Source organism: Ictalurus punctatus, chromosome 4 (assembly GCF_001660625.3).
Source record: "Ictalurus punctatus breed USDA103 chromosome 4, Coco_2.0, whole genome shotgun sequence".
Lineage (NCBI taxonomy): Eukaryota > Metazoa > Chordata > Actinopteri > Siluriformes > Ictaluridae > Ictalurus > Ictalurus punctatus.
The window spans coordinates 21,886,329-21,902,703 of record NC_071284.1 but is presented as its reverse complement, the minus strand read 5'-3'; the positions used below and the strand labels follow the sequence as shown (position 1 = coordinate 21,902,703).

The 16,375-nt window shown below is 39.0% G+C and overlaps 1 protein-coding gene across 2 annotated transcripts in view; it reads left to right on the top strand.

Moving 5' to 3' along the window:
* nectin1b (nectin cell adhesion molecule 1b) overlaps positions 1–16,375 on the top strand; it is a 304,891-nt gene that overhangs the window by 167,891 nt on the left and 120,625 nt on the right. Inside the window, exons 6-7 of one of the 2 annotated variants that reach the window (XM_017465297.3) lie at positions 11,347–11,494; positions 11,648–12,350. In XM_017465297.3, coding sequence (XP_017320786.1) covers positions 11,347–11,494; positions 11,648–11,990 — 491 coding nt within the window. In that variant the 3' untranslated portion in view covers positions 11,991–12,350. Of the gene's footprint in view, positions 1–11,346; positions 11,495–11,647; positions 12,351–16,375 lie in introns of those variants that run through there. The other variant, XM_017465298.3, reaches the window with a different exon arrangement.

The following is a 16,375-nucleotide window of genomic DNA, read 5'->3' as shown; positions in this document are numbered from 1 at the left end:
TGTGACAATCTGCAGACAGTCCGAATTATGCAAGCACACACAGCATTTTATATACCTTTCTCCACAGCGTAGTCTTTGTAGGTGGGGTTTTGCCTTTCCTCATTAAAACAGACCAATCTTTTTTGCCACAATTAAATATTCATGTCTATGTGTTATCTTAAATTTGTGGAGTATGCGCAGTTAGTTGTTTTTCTTGAAAAGGTTTCACGAGGACAAGGTTTCCTTTTTACAAAAAAGGATTTCACACAGGTTTGTGTGTCCTGACCCTGACTCCCTTCTTAGGCCTCAATGAGCATCTGTCTGTATCTATTGGTTGTCCCCGCTGATATCTACTTACTTTCCAGAGACCCTCTCCTAACTCCCTTATTGGTATCTGGCCTCAAGGTTATTTACTAACACACGCAAATATCTACTGCCAATTTATTGCTGTGCAGAAAGGTGCCAGCTAATACAGAAGAACAATTATTGTACACTAAAACACAGAGTTCATTCAACTCAATACACATTCAGAATATCACTTTATCAAACATTGTTCTATGGATTTAGATTATGCTTCTAACTATTGATTATACATATAGATTCTGCTTTTTAACCAATATTGATTATTCGATTATGCTTCAGTAATAATTCTAAATGTTGGTTATATATATTGAATACACTTCATTGATATTTTCTATACCATCCAAGCACAGGCTCAGGCTCGAGAACCAGCACCATTTTGGTTTAAATACGGACACTTTTCAAATAGGTTCCAAACTGTTTTTTATTTTTATTTTTAGAAATTACACAGAACAGAAGGAAACAGTTGTAATGTCAAATTGAACAAACATGTTAACCAGTCCATACAGGATTTAATTTGTTGTGATTGTTTCGGCCAAAAGTGCTTGGTTTTGCTGTGGCTTTTTTTCCCTCACAATTTGTGATGCATTTGCACAGTTTTTTGTGCTTTTTTCACAGAAAATTTTTCTAAATGGCAATTGCACAAAATTGTTTTGGTGGTCATTTGCAGCAATGTTTGTTGGTAAATGATTACTTTTAGCTGTACTCATGTTCGACGTATGTGAATCAAAGAGGGCTTTGGCTGAAAGTGCATTGTGATGATGTCTCCTGATGCATCTTGGCCAAAAGCTGCAGTAATTTTGACAAATTGCAAACTCCTCTGAATATTGCTTGTTTTTCAGTTGTTGAGTTTCCTTGATTTTGCAGTAACTACTGCGATCACAAAATCATGGAAGGACTGCTTAAAACACTTAAGAATTAAAAAGAGTTTATTGTCCAAAAGTAAAACTGTTATTAATACAAAAGCTCAAATACAGGCGTGTGAAAAAACAAGTACACCCCATGGAAATTGTTTCCTTTTTTGACATATTTGGACAAGCAAACATTTGAGACATCTTTGAGACAGTGCCTATTAATGAAGTTGATGTACTTAAACAAAAACACAAGGGAAATTTGCTATTTCAATCATTTATTCAACAGAAATATCAATAGATATGATATTCTTCTGTGGAAAAAGTAAGTACACCCTTGGCCTCAGAAGCTAGTATTGCCCCCTTTAGCAGAAATAACTTCTTGTTGGCATTTTGCATAATTGTCCGCCAGGCTTGCTGGAATTTGTGACCACTGTTCCATACAATATTCTCTCAGTTGCAAGATGTCTGAGGGTTTTCCTGCATGTACTACCTGTTTCAAATCCCTCCACAACATATAAATGGGATTCAAATCTGGGCTTTCACTAGGACATTCCATAACCCTCCATTTCTTCCTTTTGAATGAATAATCATTCATTCATCTTTAAGAAACACTTTATCCTGGTGGCAGTGGATCCATAGGCTATGCTGTTTCTATTCTTGGCACAGACAGATACACAAAATCTCAACACAGACTGCACAGTTCTGCTGCCACAGGAAACTGGAAATTTTCATTTGATGCTTACCCTCTTATTTATTTCAGTGTTCTATTTTGTCTGAATCCTGCATTAAGGACATGAAGAAGCTCTTTATTGATACAATGATACACATGTTCTTTCTAACACTCCAGGTAGGTCTAGGTCATAAAATGTATATATAGTTATGTTAAATCGGGTTCCCATACATTACAGACACAAACGTTACCATACATGGCGTGGCCATGTGTATTCCACACACACACACACACACAGACACTAGCATGCATACGAACATGTCTATAAAAGTCGAGCACCCCCTCTAGGTTTTTATAATACTCTGTACTTAGAACATCGTGTGCGAGCTTACAACATGGCTGACTCATGCCCTAATGCCCCGAAAAAAGCTCACCCTTTTTTGGAAAGAATAGGAAAAATGGTAGATCATGAAAAGATTTAATATTGGGTAGTGTTAAACGGATGTACAGCCGGGTTTTTTTCGATGCAGAAAAAGGAACCGTTTTGCTTTTCAAGTTCTCGGTCCCAGGTCACATCCACTGGACCTGCGCTACAGAGAGCGTAACTTTTAACAAGGGTGACTGGAAAAAGTTCAGAAAATGGTGTAAGAATTTTGACTACATTGTTAGAATGGACTTCTTTTCCCCAGATGCATACAGACGTAAATGGAACAGTACATCTCTGCAATGCAAATACCGCACTGTGCTGCTGAATTAACCAGTGACGATGCCCCTGATAACAAAGAGAACTGTGAAGTTAGGTATAACCGAACCAGCTGGCATGATCTGCAACGCTACTTCCATCAAATCGATGAATTATTCAAAAAATTGGAAGATACAAAGAAATAACAGAAATAAAAGTAAGGCTAGAAGATCTTTTCTTCTGAGATCATCAATATACTACTCTTGATCAGAAACTCCACCTTCCCCAAGACTCCTCCCACATGCTATATAAATGAGTCTAAATACATATCGAGTCAAAGTATTCTGAGCATCAACAAGCAATATGGCTGGTGAATTCAACCCTGTTTTCTACAACTCTGATGCTACCCTGTATGATAATGTGACCGGTTTGGGTTTTGAAGACGGCGAAAACCTAGGAAAAAGAAATCTGACCTATCTGACACCGAACGATGAAACCTACGGGTGTATAACCAACACCATGCTAGCCATCATACGTGCTGTTACGGGAGAACTGTTGGACAGAATTATCCAACAAGATCTGAAGGACAACTACCACGGCTGCGCGATCGAACATTCGAGTCAACTCCAACACGCGTGTTTGTTCGATCCTGAAGAGTACTATCTGCACCTAAACACCTACAGATTGCTGAAAAAACTGTTTAAACCGTTTTTCAAATATACATTGGCATGATTGGTATGATGATGTGACTGGTTTGGGTTTTGAAGACGGCGAAAACCTAGGAAAAAGAAATCTGACCTATCTGACACCGAACGATGAAACCTACGGGTGTATAACCAACACCGTGCTAGCCATCATACGTGCTGTTACGGGAGAACTGTTGGACAGAATTATCCAACAAGATCTGAAGGACAACTGCCACGGCTGCGCGATCGAACATTTGAGTCAACTCCAACACGCGTGTTTGTTCGATCCTCAAGATTACTATCTGCACCTAAACACCTACAGATTGCTGAAAAAACTGTTTAAACCGTGGTTCAAATACACATTGGCAAGAGGTCTGAAACTGTGTGGTATCAAACACACTCCATCTTTGGAAAAAATTCAAGTATCGCTGAAGCCACAGTGTGTGAATGGCGAGACGAGCCTCACATCAAAACCGTGCTGAATGAGGTCAAGGAGAAAACCAAAGACGTTTTCAACGAACAGGGGTGTGAAGACGTTGTGGACTACTGGACCTTTCACTCATCTCTGGAACCCGCTGAACTGTTGCATACGTGGGAAACTTCAAAACAAGCCACGTCTATTCTGACTGCGAGAAAAGCCTGAAGCCAAATAAAACAAAATGCTGAATACATTCGTAAATAGCGTGTGTCCTTAACACATTGGTGTGTATCAAGTTTTATCTTACATGTATTGCTGAAACATTTGAATGTAAAACTAAACATGTATCTAAACCTGAGTGTGATTGTAAATTGTTTAGAATGGAAAACGTTACTTTGATTGAATATTTAATACCAAGCTCACTTGTTCTGAGATATAATGCTTAATCTACACTGGTGTTTGATCATTCTTTGTCTTGACACTCAAAATGACTGACCGACTGATGAAGAATATATATTATACACCGTCAGAACCTGGTTTGTACGGTGACGTTGAGAGTTTGCAAAGAGCTATTGTTGAGAAAATAGGTAAATGAGCTAATGATACTGAAATAAAAAACTGGTTAGCAGAGCAGGATGCATATAGTGTACATAAACCAGTATCTACAAAGTTTAAAAGAAACAAGGTTTTTGTGAAGAACATCGATGAACAATGGCAAGCTGATTTAGTTGATATGAGCAGCTTGTCAGAGAGTAACGACAATGCGAAATTTATGATCACGTGTATAGATATTTTATCCAAATATGCCTGGGTATGTGTGTTACGAAACAAGACCGGACTCGAGGTAACTAAAGCTTTTGATTCCATTCTAAAGGAAGGTAGAGTCCCCAAAAAATTTTTTAACAAAAATTTTCAAACATTAATGAAAAACATGACATTGTTCACTTTGCTATGGGTACGGGGCAAAAAGCATCGGTGTGTGAAAGGTTCAACAGAACACTAAAGACCAGGATGTGGAGATATTTTACTGCTTTTAACATGAGAAAATACACTGACATAGTTCAGGATTTGATTCAAGCGTACAATCACAATTACCATTCCAGCATCAAAATGAAACCCGCCGAGGTCAACGAAGCCAATTCAGTATTTAAAACCCTCTACAGACTGTTCTCACCTAAATTAAAGAAACTAAAATTCAAGTTAAAGTTAAAGTCGGTGATATCGTTAGTATTTCCCATTTAAAAAGACAGTTTGAGAAAGGATACGAGCAAAACTTTACGGATGAATATTGTACAATCTCCGAACAGATACCGAGAGATCCCCCATTATATAAATTACAAGACTATGATGGTGAAAAAATTGAGGGAACATTTTATGAACCCGAGTTACAAAAGATCATTATCGGTAAGGACAAGACGTATAAAATTGAGAAAATCTTGTCTGAAAAGACTCGAAATTAGAAAAAAGTCTGTCTGGTGAAATGGGTGGGGTGGCCCGATAAATTTAATTCCTGGGTTCTGGTCGAAGACGTAGTTAACATAACAAAAGGATCGTCGTGAACAAAACTGAAAACTATATTCATTAAACCATGGAAGAGTGTGGATTCTTTGTGACCCTTCCAAGCAACGCGTCTTTGGATATTTACCCTAATAATAAGATTGCGCACTACACTACTAAATTCACCAAACCAATCGATTTGAACGGACTGTGGGAAGTCTCGCTCGCGGAGGTTCAATATATCCAGAGTTGGTACTCGTTAACAGAGGAAGACAATCTGTGTCATATTATTCAGAGGGATGGAAAAAGAACACAAAACAGTAACTTTAATATCACTCCTGGATATTATAAAAGTATCGATGAAGTGGTTAATGAAATCAACAAAATCATAAAGAAAATGGAACTCGGAATAGAGCTATTCTATAACCCTATGAAAAATAAAATACACATCATATCCCAAAAGCTAAACATTCTTTCCGCATGTAAAATGATGGATAGGGGCTACGTTCATCTGCAGACCTACGTGGATTATTATGTCCACCAGGTTGGAAATGGCCTTCCGGGTTTTCAAGGTGTCCCCACCATGTATGGGTCAGGGCTAGGAGGTCTGTTCAAGGGAATTTTTAGAATGGTGGTTCCGTTCCTCAAAAGGGGATTTGCTATTGCAAAACCTCATTTAAAAACAGCGGCTAAAGGTTTCGTAAGCAATGTATTCAGCAACATTATGAGCAAGACACAAGCTCAGAATCAAGATGGATCGGGGCTTGCGTTGATTACGCGTAAAAAATCTAAAAGGCTCTCAGGGCATCGTCACGTGATTCCTAATAAAAGATGCAAAGTTACTAAAATCAAGACCAGTGTGAAAAAGACAGAGCAGAGAGGCAACAGGCATCCTTCCATCTCTCACAAGAGAAATCGGCTGAACATTTTCTAACATCATGGCTTTCTTACACAGTCTATCCTCAGAGTGTACCAAGACAGAATTGGATATTTTCACATTTCCTTATACCCAAACGAGTATTGAAAAGTACACTTATGTCGAAATACCTCCACTTTCCGCTCTTACGGACAACAGACCCCTGGAGTTCTACGTGGCTGGAAACGGGGAGGATTACCTCGACTTGAACAACACTTTTTTACATCTGGCCTGTAAAATCGTGAACCCTGATGGTTCCAATATAGCTAATGATGCAAAGGTTGGGGTCGTTAACTACCCTGTAGCCTCACTTTTTTCACACATGGATGTCATGCTCGGGGATCGTCTTATTTCTCAATCTAGCAGTACATACCCATACCGCGCTACATTTGAAAGTTTTCTCAACTACGGAAAAGATACCCTGGAAACACAATTTTGCACTGGGCTATTCTACAAAGACACAGTTGGGCATATGGACGCCACAGACCCAGACGGCTGAAATGAAGGTCTCAAAAAAAGGGCCAGTTTCAGTGCTGCAACACCTTCGACCTGATTGGACACATTCACTCGGATATATTTTTTCAGGATAAACTTTTACTGAATGGTATCGATTTGAGGATTAAAATGGTTCGCAGCAAAGCTGAATTCTGTTTGAAGGAAGGAAATGCAAATTTCAATCTGAAAATACTCAACGCTTCTCTTTTTGTGAAGAAAGTATCCGTCTCACTGTCTTTAAAATCGGCCATGGGCAAGCACTTCTCAGCTCCACAGCCAAGTACCCAATCGAAAGATTCTGTTTGAAGACCTTCAGTCTAGCTGCAGGGAGCCGCATTTGTTCACAAGAGAACCTTTTCCTCGGCCCTTTACCTAAAACCATTATCTTTGGGATGGTAGACAATGATGCCTTCAGCGGGTCATACAATAAAAACCCTTTTAATTTTAAACATTATGATGCAGAATTTATCGCACTCTACGTAGACGGTACTCAATATCCTGCAAAACCATTTCAGCCTGTTTTTCAGTCCGGTAACGTGGTCCGTGAATTCCATTCTTTAAGTTTAGCATCAGGAAAGCAGCTGAAAGATCAGGCTTTGTCGAAAAATAGAGAAGAGTACCTGAACGGATATACTTTATTCGCCTTCAACCTGAATCCTGATGACGATTGTGGGCAACATTTGTCATTAATAAAATCGGGAAATATGCGATTGGAACTCAGATTTCGTCAACCGCTTCCGAGCACGGTGAATCTAATCGTGTAAGCCAGTTTCAACAGTATTCTAGAAATAAACAATCGAAGGAACGTGCTCATCGATTACCAGTAACTCATGGATACCAGAGAACTAAGGGAGGTTATGAGAAGTTGTCCTGAAATAGATAAAATATTTCACCTAATAGTCCGGTGATACTTTTAACCCCATAATAGTGGTTGTCATGCAAAAACAAGTAAATCGTTTTTTCGTGGGTAGTCTTGCTAGTTTGAAAGAAAGAGTATCCAGCTTTGCTAGCAGAACAGTGTACAATTACGATTTTACAATTCAAAAGTCTCTCAAATCTCGATACGACAGCGAAGCTGACCGCGGTGTTTATGGATAATCCGACATCGTGTTGTAATTTTCTAGTGATTTGTTCGGTTTCAAAATCATTTTTTTCACGATTCAAAAGTTGGGTAACACACAAGGCGAAACACATGTTGTCTCTGTTGTGAAAAATGTATAGATGCTTAATTTTCTTCTGTATGGTTTCTGATTTGAATATATGGCCTATTTTCCTTCTAATTCCACCACCCCGAGGTGGTCGGACGATTTGGATGACGATTTCAAGGGTATTATCGGTAAAAATTTCACGTTTACTCTGAATTGCATTTTCGAGCATGGTCAGAAAAGAACGTAAATTGATGACACTTTTGTCTAATTGAACACGTGATGAAACATTGATCGTATCACCTCTGATTTCAACGGTGACTACATCCTCAGCAGAAATTAAATTGTTAGCGATTTCAATCACACTGTTTAAAATTTCTAAAACATAATTATAAAAATCTGCAAAGCTGTCGATATTAGCAATCAAAGAAAAATTCACTCTTCTCCTAATCTCAGTGTTGTTGAATTTTTCCCGATTAATTATTCTAATATTAGGATCTAATCCATCACCATCTTGCTCAACTTGGATATCGGGTGATTGAATGTTTTCCATTTGAGAATTTTGGGTATTGGGCGATTGCATGTTTTCCATTTGAGAATCTTGGATATCGAGTGAGTGCATGTTTTCCATTTGAGAATCTTGTATATCGGGCAAGTCCATGTTTTCCATTTGAGAATCTTGTATATCGGGTGAGTGCATGTTTTCCATTGGATGATTGTACTCATTATCGTTTTCCGAATTTTGTGGAATATTGGCGGGGTATTCGATTAAGTTAACCAGACTGTCATTTATTCTCATAAGACTTTGATTAAGTTCGTATATCACATCATGAGAAGATAATGGTCTAGGTTCCTGAGCGTTTTCTGGAGTTGAGACGATATTCTGAACGGGAGATAATGACATATTTTCATTGAGTTGATTCACTGCATCTATTAAACAAGGATTTATCTGCATAGATTCTCTTTGTTCGATTAGGTTATTTTGTAACTCTAACAGACATTGATTTAATTCGAAAAATATGTCGTGCAACGTCACCGGTGTACTTGATACAGTTTGACTAGAATTTCGGCTGGGGTTTTCATTTTGAGTATTGCTCTGGTCTGACGATCTTAAATTTTCATTCAACTAATTGACTGCATCGATTAGATCAGGCTTTAATTGTACTGAATGACTGTGTTCATTTAGGTTAATATGTAACTCTAGCAGACATTGATTTAATTCAGAAAATATATCATTTGGCCTCACCGATGTGTTTGATACGACGTAATTTGGACTCTGAATAGTTCTCTCACTAAGAACCAGCCGGTTGATTGCTTCAGTTAAACATGGGTTCAGGGTTGTGTATGAATCATGATATAACGGACCCTTTGAAAAACTCTGGTTTCCATCATAATAGAAATCATGGGATAATGGAGAATTTTCGGTTCTCTTTTTATTAGTCTCCATATCCGAACTGTATTTCGGTTGTTTCTGCGCCATATCTATCATACAATTTTCTAATCAACTTTATGTTCATTGAGAGACATCTATTCACATTTTCAAGTGTGCTGTACAGTAAAGGGACAAAAACTGTACCTTGACCAGATTCAAGTGTATTATCAATCTGTCCAAAGTTTTCCAATAAATCAGTCTTTGCTTCGAAGAATTCACACCACGCTGCGCAGATCTCTTGTAATTCGATTCTATTGCATCACTTGTATCTATAAGTCACACAACATGTGAAAGTTTTTATTATTTTTTTTGGTTTATTTTTGTGGTGGGTAAATAGAAGGTAAAATATACATCAACTCACCTGAAATATCTCCGTCGTAAGCACTGTTAGTCACGTTTCCCTCAACTTCTGAATATGATACAAACAATGTTATAAATACGTATGAAAGACTTTACAGCATGAAACATTCATGATTTTATGTTATGACTTACATGTGGAGCTCAGATTCAAAAGGTCATGAGTGGTTGTTTCGGAAATCTCATCATCAGGAATAATCACCAAGCTGTCTGTAAAAGAGTAAAACAAATAAATGTGTGTGTGTGTGTGTGTGTGCGTGTGTGTGTGTGCAGGAATGCATCAGAACGGGTTTTATGGTGTTGACCTTTGACCTAGGCCTGAGTCTCGGACTGCTTCATATTCTATGTGAAAGGAAAGAACGTGTGTGTCTGTGTTTATCTGGAATGCATGGGAATCTACATGGCACCATGTATGGTAACATTTGTGTCTGGAATGTATGGGAACCCGATTTAACATAACTATATATATATTTTATGACTTAGACCTACCTGGAGTGTTAGAAAGAACATGTGTGCAACGTGTGTGTTTATCCGGAATGCATGGGAATACACATGGGCACACCATGTATGGTAACATTTGTGTCTGGAATGTATGTGATCCAGATTTAACATAACTATATATATATTTTATGACCTAGACCTACCTGGAGTGTTAGAAAGAACATGTGTGCAACGTGTGTGGGTGTCTAAAATGGATGGGAACCTACATGGCCATACTATGTATGGTAACATTTGTGTCTGGAATGCATATGATCCGGATTTAACATAACTATATATATATATATATATCTTATGATCATGACCTTTGACCTAGATATAGAGAGTAAGAATATGTATCTTTTTGACCTTTGACCTAGACCTGTCAAAAATAAGGTTACAATATATACAAACTATTTCTCTCTCTCTATATATATATAAATATTTTGAATTCCAATATTTAGTACTACCCAGAAAAGAATTGGATCCCAGATTCCTCTCGTAGTTTCTTCTTCCCTCAAAAGTTTTTCCTTTCTGCTGTCACTTCTTGCTTACTCATTAGGAATCTAAATTTACATACAGATTTCTGAAAAGCTGCTTTATTACAATGTTTATTGCTAGAAGCACTATACAAATAATAGTGAATTGCTCTGTATACAATACTGCTAAGGTATGATTGTTGCCAGTTCTTTTTCTATTACTATTATTATTCTAAGTAATCAATCAATCAATCAATTAATTACAATTTATTTGTTTGTTTGTTTGTTTGTTTGTTTATTACAGATTGCAAAACAGAGGTCCAATTAATGTGACAATAGAGCTAAACAGAAGTTGAAATTTAGCCAGAGGTTTTCTTGAATAAGTTACTAGTGGTTACCATGATGAACATCAAAATTGACTGGCAATGCATGCTTTTGAGGTTAATTGATTAATTGTTTGGAAAGTCATGCCAAAGTACCTGCTGGTGTGTCATAGATCTATGCCACTTGTGGAGACCAGAAAAAACAGAATGGTCTGCAACTTCTGTTTGTATTATATTGTTCTCATAATCCTGCCTGAATTTCTCTCCACCAGTCATTTCTAGTAGTCTATTGTAGAATACAAACAAACAATCATTTTAATGCACATTTTGTAGCCTGAGATGTAACTGTAAAAGCATCAGGTGCATGTTGGTGCATGATCAGATATTTTAGTTGAAGATCCTCTGATACTCACTTTATGATGACATAAAACAAAATTCTGTATATTCCATCACCTAGGTAAAATCTCAGGAGAGAGTATTGACTGTTGTGAAGGAATAGGATTGTCACTGAAACTGTTTTGAAATATATTCACCCTCTTCATGCATCCCCTCCCCCTACTCTCCCTGTCTCTGCAGAAAAGCCACTGGCTCAGGGACCACCAGGAGGTGTTCTTGGTATTCTGGGAGCAGTGGTTGTGTTTGGCTTGATTGTAGGTGTCATGGTCACCATCTGCATGATGTACAACCATGGACAGAAATCCCGCACTGAGGCAGACAACAATCTGTAAGTATGGATGAACTAATGTGAAACAACTTTGATAGAGTGACAATGGGTAAAAAGTTAAAACAGCTAAAAGACTGTCAACCTCACTATGAACAGTGTAGGGGTAAAAGATAAAGGATCATTATCTTAGCCCGCTGCTCTCTTATGACCAAGGACAGAAAAAGTTTCCAGTGTTCCACCACCGCTGGGGACGTCGCCCAGCGTTCCAGCCCTGCTGGGGGAATCACTGAGCGTTCCAGCCCTGCTGGTGGAATCACCCAGCTTTCCAGTCCCACCGAGGACAGCGCCCCGACTTTCAGTCCCGCTGGGGGTGATGCTCCTTCTGTCTGCTGCCCGGCGAAGGCCGCTTCTTTTTCCGATACATCGTGAGACAGCTCACACAGGGGCCCCGGGCCGCTGTTGGAGGGGTGTGCTCGTTGGAGGGGGGTTCAGTTACGCCCTCGCCGGCAGATGGCACTGCAATGCGGCTTCTGAGTGCATGCATGTATGTGACTGAACTGTTGCGGATGGACACGCGCCTTGGCTTTTGGTTTTGGTCCTCCTTCTGTTTAGACATTGGCTGATGTGCGAGGGTGTGTCTTGATTTAATCCAGGTGTCTATGTTTCTATGTCTATGTTTGATTATGTTTGCTATTTAAACCCCTCTTGTGGCTGCGCACTTCGTGCAATATTGACGTTAACTGAGTGAATGTAATGGTGAATGCGTTACGTGTACTAGGCGGTCTTGTTTTCGGGTCCGGTTTCTGTTTCATGCCTCGTATCCAGTTTTCATGTTTAGAGCTAGATCATCTGTTCCTGTCTAGACCGCGTTTCCTTGTTTGCTGGTTAGAAGTTCAAATAAAGACGTTGACCTGCATCTGCTCCTGCCTCACCTCCCTGTGTCGTTACAAAAATGGTTTTCTTTTAAGAAGAGATATATAAAAAAAAAATCAATTTCAAGTTCTATCAATTTTCCCAATTCATATATTTGTCTAGTAAGAGCAGAGAGTCTCGCATAATGTTAGGAACAGCTTTCTTAGCGGTTCCCCGAGCCAGAAGACTTTCCAATCTGTCTTCCTCCATGTTGCTGGCTTGCCCCCCTCCTTCTTCTTGGTCCTCTTTTTATGTCAAGGTTGCGGTTCTTTACATAGTTTAATCATAATACAGTTTTAATCATTTCCACATATCACATAACATCACATAACATAATACATCAGCTTGTATTTTACTTTAAGCTGGAAATAACAGGATTGAGGCTACATATATCTGAGATCCAAATCTCCTATAAACCCTCTCCTGGAGTCTCAGTCCTACAGTTTCATTATCAGTTTCATAAGTATCATTATCTATTAATCCAACAGAAGCTGGGAAGGGTAGTACAAACAGAAGGTAATCATCACACCACATTTGGACACCTAGCTCAAATTCGGCTAGAATTTGAAAATGCCATCGGCCATCGTAAAATTTAGGAATCAGGGTACACTCCCACCATTCTGGGTCCCTGTTCAAAACATGTGAATTTAAGGGGCCTAATTCATTTAAAAAATATGGTTGGAAGCGTTCAGAATCCTTGGGCAATGAGCATAAGTAATTAACATGAAGCCAGCAGCAGATAATACCCCTGGGCGGTCCCCAGTTCCTCAAGATTCCCTCGGGACACCAGCCTCTGGGGATAAGTTCCATTTTGACCTCCCCATTGGCCCTTAGGACATCTAGTTATTACTGCAGGCTGTAAAACAGATATTTTTTATATATTAAGCACATGCCGATTGTCCTGTTGGCTGCCATACCACTTTATACCTCTCTACTATGATGCTAGCCATTTCTTTGAATCCCAACAGATTGTAAAAGATTCTACCTCCGTGTGTCTCTACCGCCCAGTACTTCCTTGGGTTTACTATTTGACACCAATCTGGAGTGAAAGTAGCACCTTTCTCATCTAAAGAAAGTTCACATTTGACTAAGCCAAAACTTCTGAATGTATTTTCTACTGTACTAATTTTTCTTAGGTACAGATATTCCAGTGGATATCATTTGTATAGGGGTTAATTCCCCATACTTTTGTGTGTCTACATGCACATTCTGAACATACATGCTTATAGTCTGTAGTTAACATATAATATCGCTTAATTGGATTTTCCAAACATAAATCACATCTTTCTAATCTTCTAGGAGCTTATCTTTTGGGGATGTCCATGTCTTCTAGGTTCATGTATTCTTCCTATTTGGATAAGACATCTCGTAAGTCCTCACAGGTACAACACTTGCAATTAACTATTCTACAAACTTTGCCTAATGTCCTTAGGTCAATAAAGAAGAATACCATTCCTATCAATTTGGATCCTTGACTGTTGTAAAGTTCTCCCATCATTATACATATCGTAGAAAATACAGTTATTCATAACATTGTTCTGATTAAGGTTCTTCCATTTCTTACTAAGTTCAGGGCAGTTATATACAATACCCATAAACAGTGTATCGTCGATGCAATGAATTTACAGTATGAAAACTTGAATTTGTTTCCTAGGTACAGTACTATTTGTATTAAAAATACTTCCATAATGAGCGAGTAACACCCTCTTGGTCCCAACAATTTATTCCAGCCTTTCGAGCCTGTGAACAGTTGGGCTACTATCAGGCTTACAGATATTCTATATCTAAAGTATATAAAAATAAGTCCTACTACAGCAATTATACCCTGACATCCGGGATTTCTTTGTAGGATTTGCCACACTGACCAGGTAATCCAGATAAAATAATAAAAAATTATCTGTAGCATGACGGGGTCAAAGGCTTCTGAGGCCCCAGCCTTGGCTTGATCCTCACTCAGGATCACCATTTCTCTAAGGATTGGTTTTAATCAAGATCCCTGATGCAAGTTCAAGTCGAAATTTGGTCTGGTTTAGAGGTTCTTGAAGCTGTGTCAGTACAGCTGCGTTTAGATCTCTATTTATCAGGTTCAAGAAGCTCCTCCTGGGTCTTATCTTGCTCCTCACAGCATGTAACTGCTGTTCTCCCTGAGCTTCTTCTTTTTACCTTTGACGTAATCACCCTTGTTTAACAGTTTTTCTGTGGCCTCTTGCTTGTATCTTTTTCTATCTTTGAGCAATTTCCACTTACAACAGCATATACATCCTTTCACTGTCCATGCACAGCATTTCCAAACCCCTAAGAAATGTCCTCTTAGCACTACAAAGAATATACCTAGACCCATGACCAAGTACCACCAATGAATTTTTATCCATTCTATGACATCCCACATTGTGTTCCATACACTCATGGTCATGTCTGCTATATTTATTGCAACAGCTTTTACGACGCCTCCAGTCAGTCTAACTCTTTCTCTAAACCATTCCCAATAAGTTGTTGCTAACTGTCCTTGGTCTACCTAGGTAGATAATATTTATTTCTATTCCAAATCCAGTACCAGTTATTGGTAGCGACCCCTGGTCCACTATGGCTAATAGTGTCAGCATTAGGCATCCAGGGGGCCTCATTTTTATGTCCGTTGATTAGTGAAGACACACATACTCATTCTATTACTTCTCTTAGGACTCTTATTACTACTGCCATTTTAAGGCAAGACTCATTCTTGAAACCCATGCACAGTTCCCAAACGTAATTCTTCATTCACTGACCATCTTCTACAGTATGTAAGTGTGCTAGAGGTTCCTGTCGTTAGGCATAGTTCCTTTATTATCTGTGTACCTCTTTCACTAGTCACAGTGGCTTTAGTGGGTTTAATATATATAGTGATATATATATACATGACCTTGCTTTGGCTTTGGTCATATGAAAAAATAGGATATTGCTCATGACGCATTATATCAAGCACTAGATTCATACGCATTGTTTGGCAAGGCTGGTTTATTATGTAGTCCCATACATTTAGTATGTAGTCCTCTATCTTTGGCTTCCTGTTCTGTGAGACCTGGGGGAAATCTCCAGTTTGTTATGCGATGCCACATTAGGTGACCGTCTCTCCCTCTCAGATTGAAACTTGTGTGATTAACGGTTTTACTGGTTTTCTCAATACACGCACATATTCCTAGATATACTTGAAACTTATATCCTCCCCTGCTGGTTGCTATAGTCAGATTTTTGAAAATCTACTTTGTAACTCGTTCCGATCATATTGGCCTGGACCTCCCAGTCCTTTTTATAATTTTTACAACTGTGCTCTTTGGCACAGTAGGATGACACTGTCATGAGTCCCCCTTTGTGCAGCGCGCTGTGGAGCATGTGAGCGCGCGTGCATGAGCAGGTGCGCAAGCACCTGCTTCTCCCATGTGGACAGTTATGACAATCGTGACATTTCTACACGTGCATCTGTTTATGTTTCTGTTATGTCTCCTCCTCATCCTGTCATTGGTTGTGGTGTCAGGTGTGTCTGTATTGCCCTCAGCTGTTAGCAGTTACGAGGCTGATCATGTCGGCATATATACCGCATGCCTCCCAACACTCAACGGGGAATATTAGAGTAGATAGATTAGATGATTTAGATGTAGATGTGTTTCATTGTGAATGTCATAGTCATAGTCATAGCCCATGTCTTAGTTCATGTTTAGGTTCGTTAGTTTAGTTCACGCTGTTTTCTCCGCTACCAGTCCCTCGCTGTTGTCTATGTTTCTCGTTGTGTTTATCGACCCTGTTTTCCGTGACCACGACCTTGATTCCTGCCTAGCCCTGTGTATGCCTGTTTGTCGATCACCTGACCTCTTGCATGTTTTGGATTACGTTTCTGGATCACGTTTTGGATTTACCTGCCTGTGTTTCTCAATAAAGAAAAGCGTTCTAACCGCGCTTGCATCCGTCCTATCTTACTCTACGTCACGAAACTTGACAGACACCAGATAGCGGATATCTGACAATTTATCCCAGTATAGTGTTTCATTCCATTTT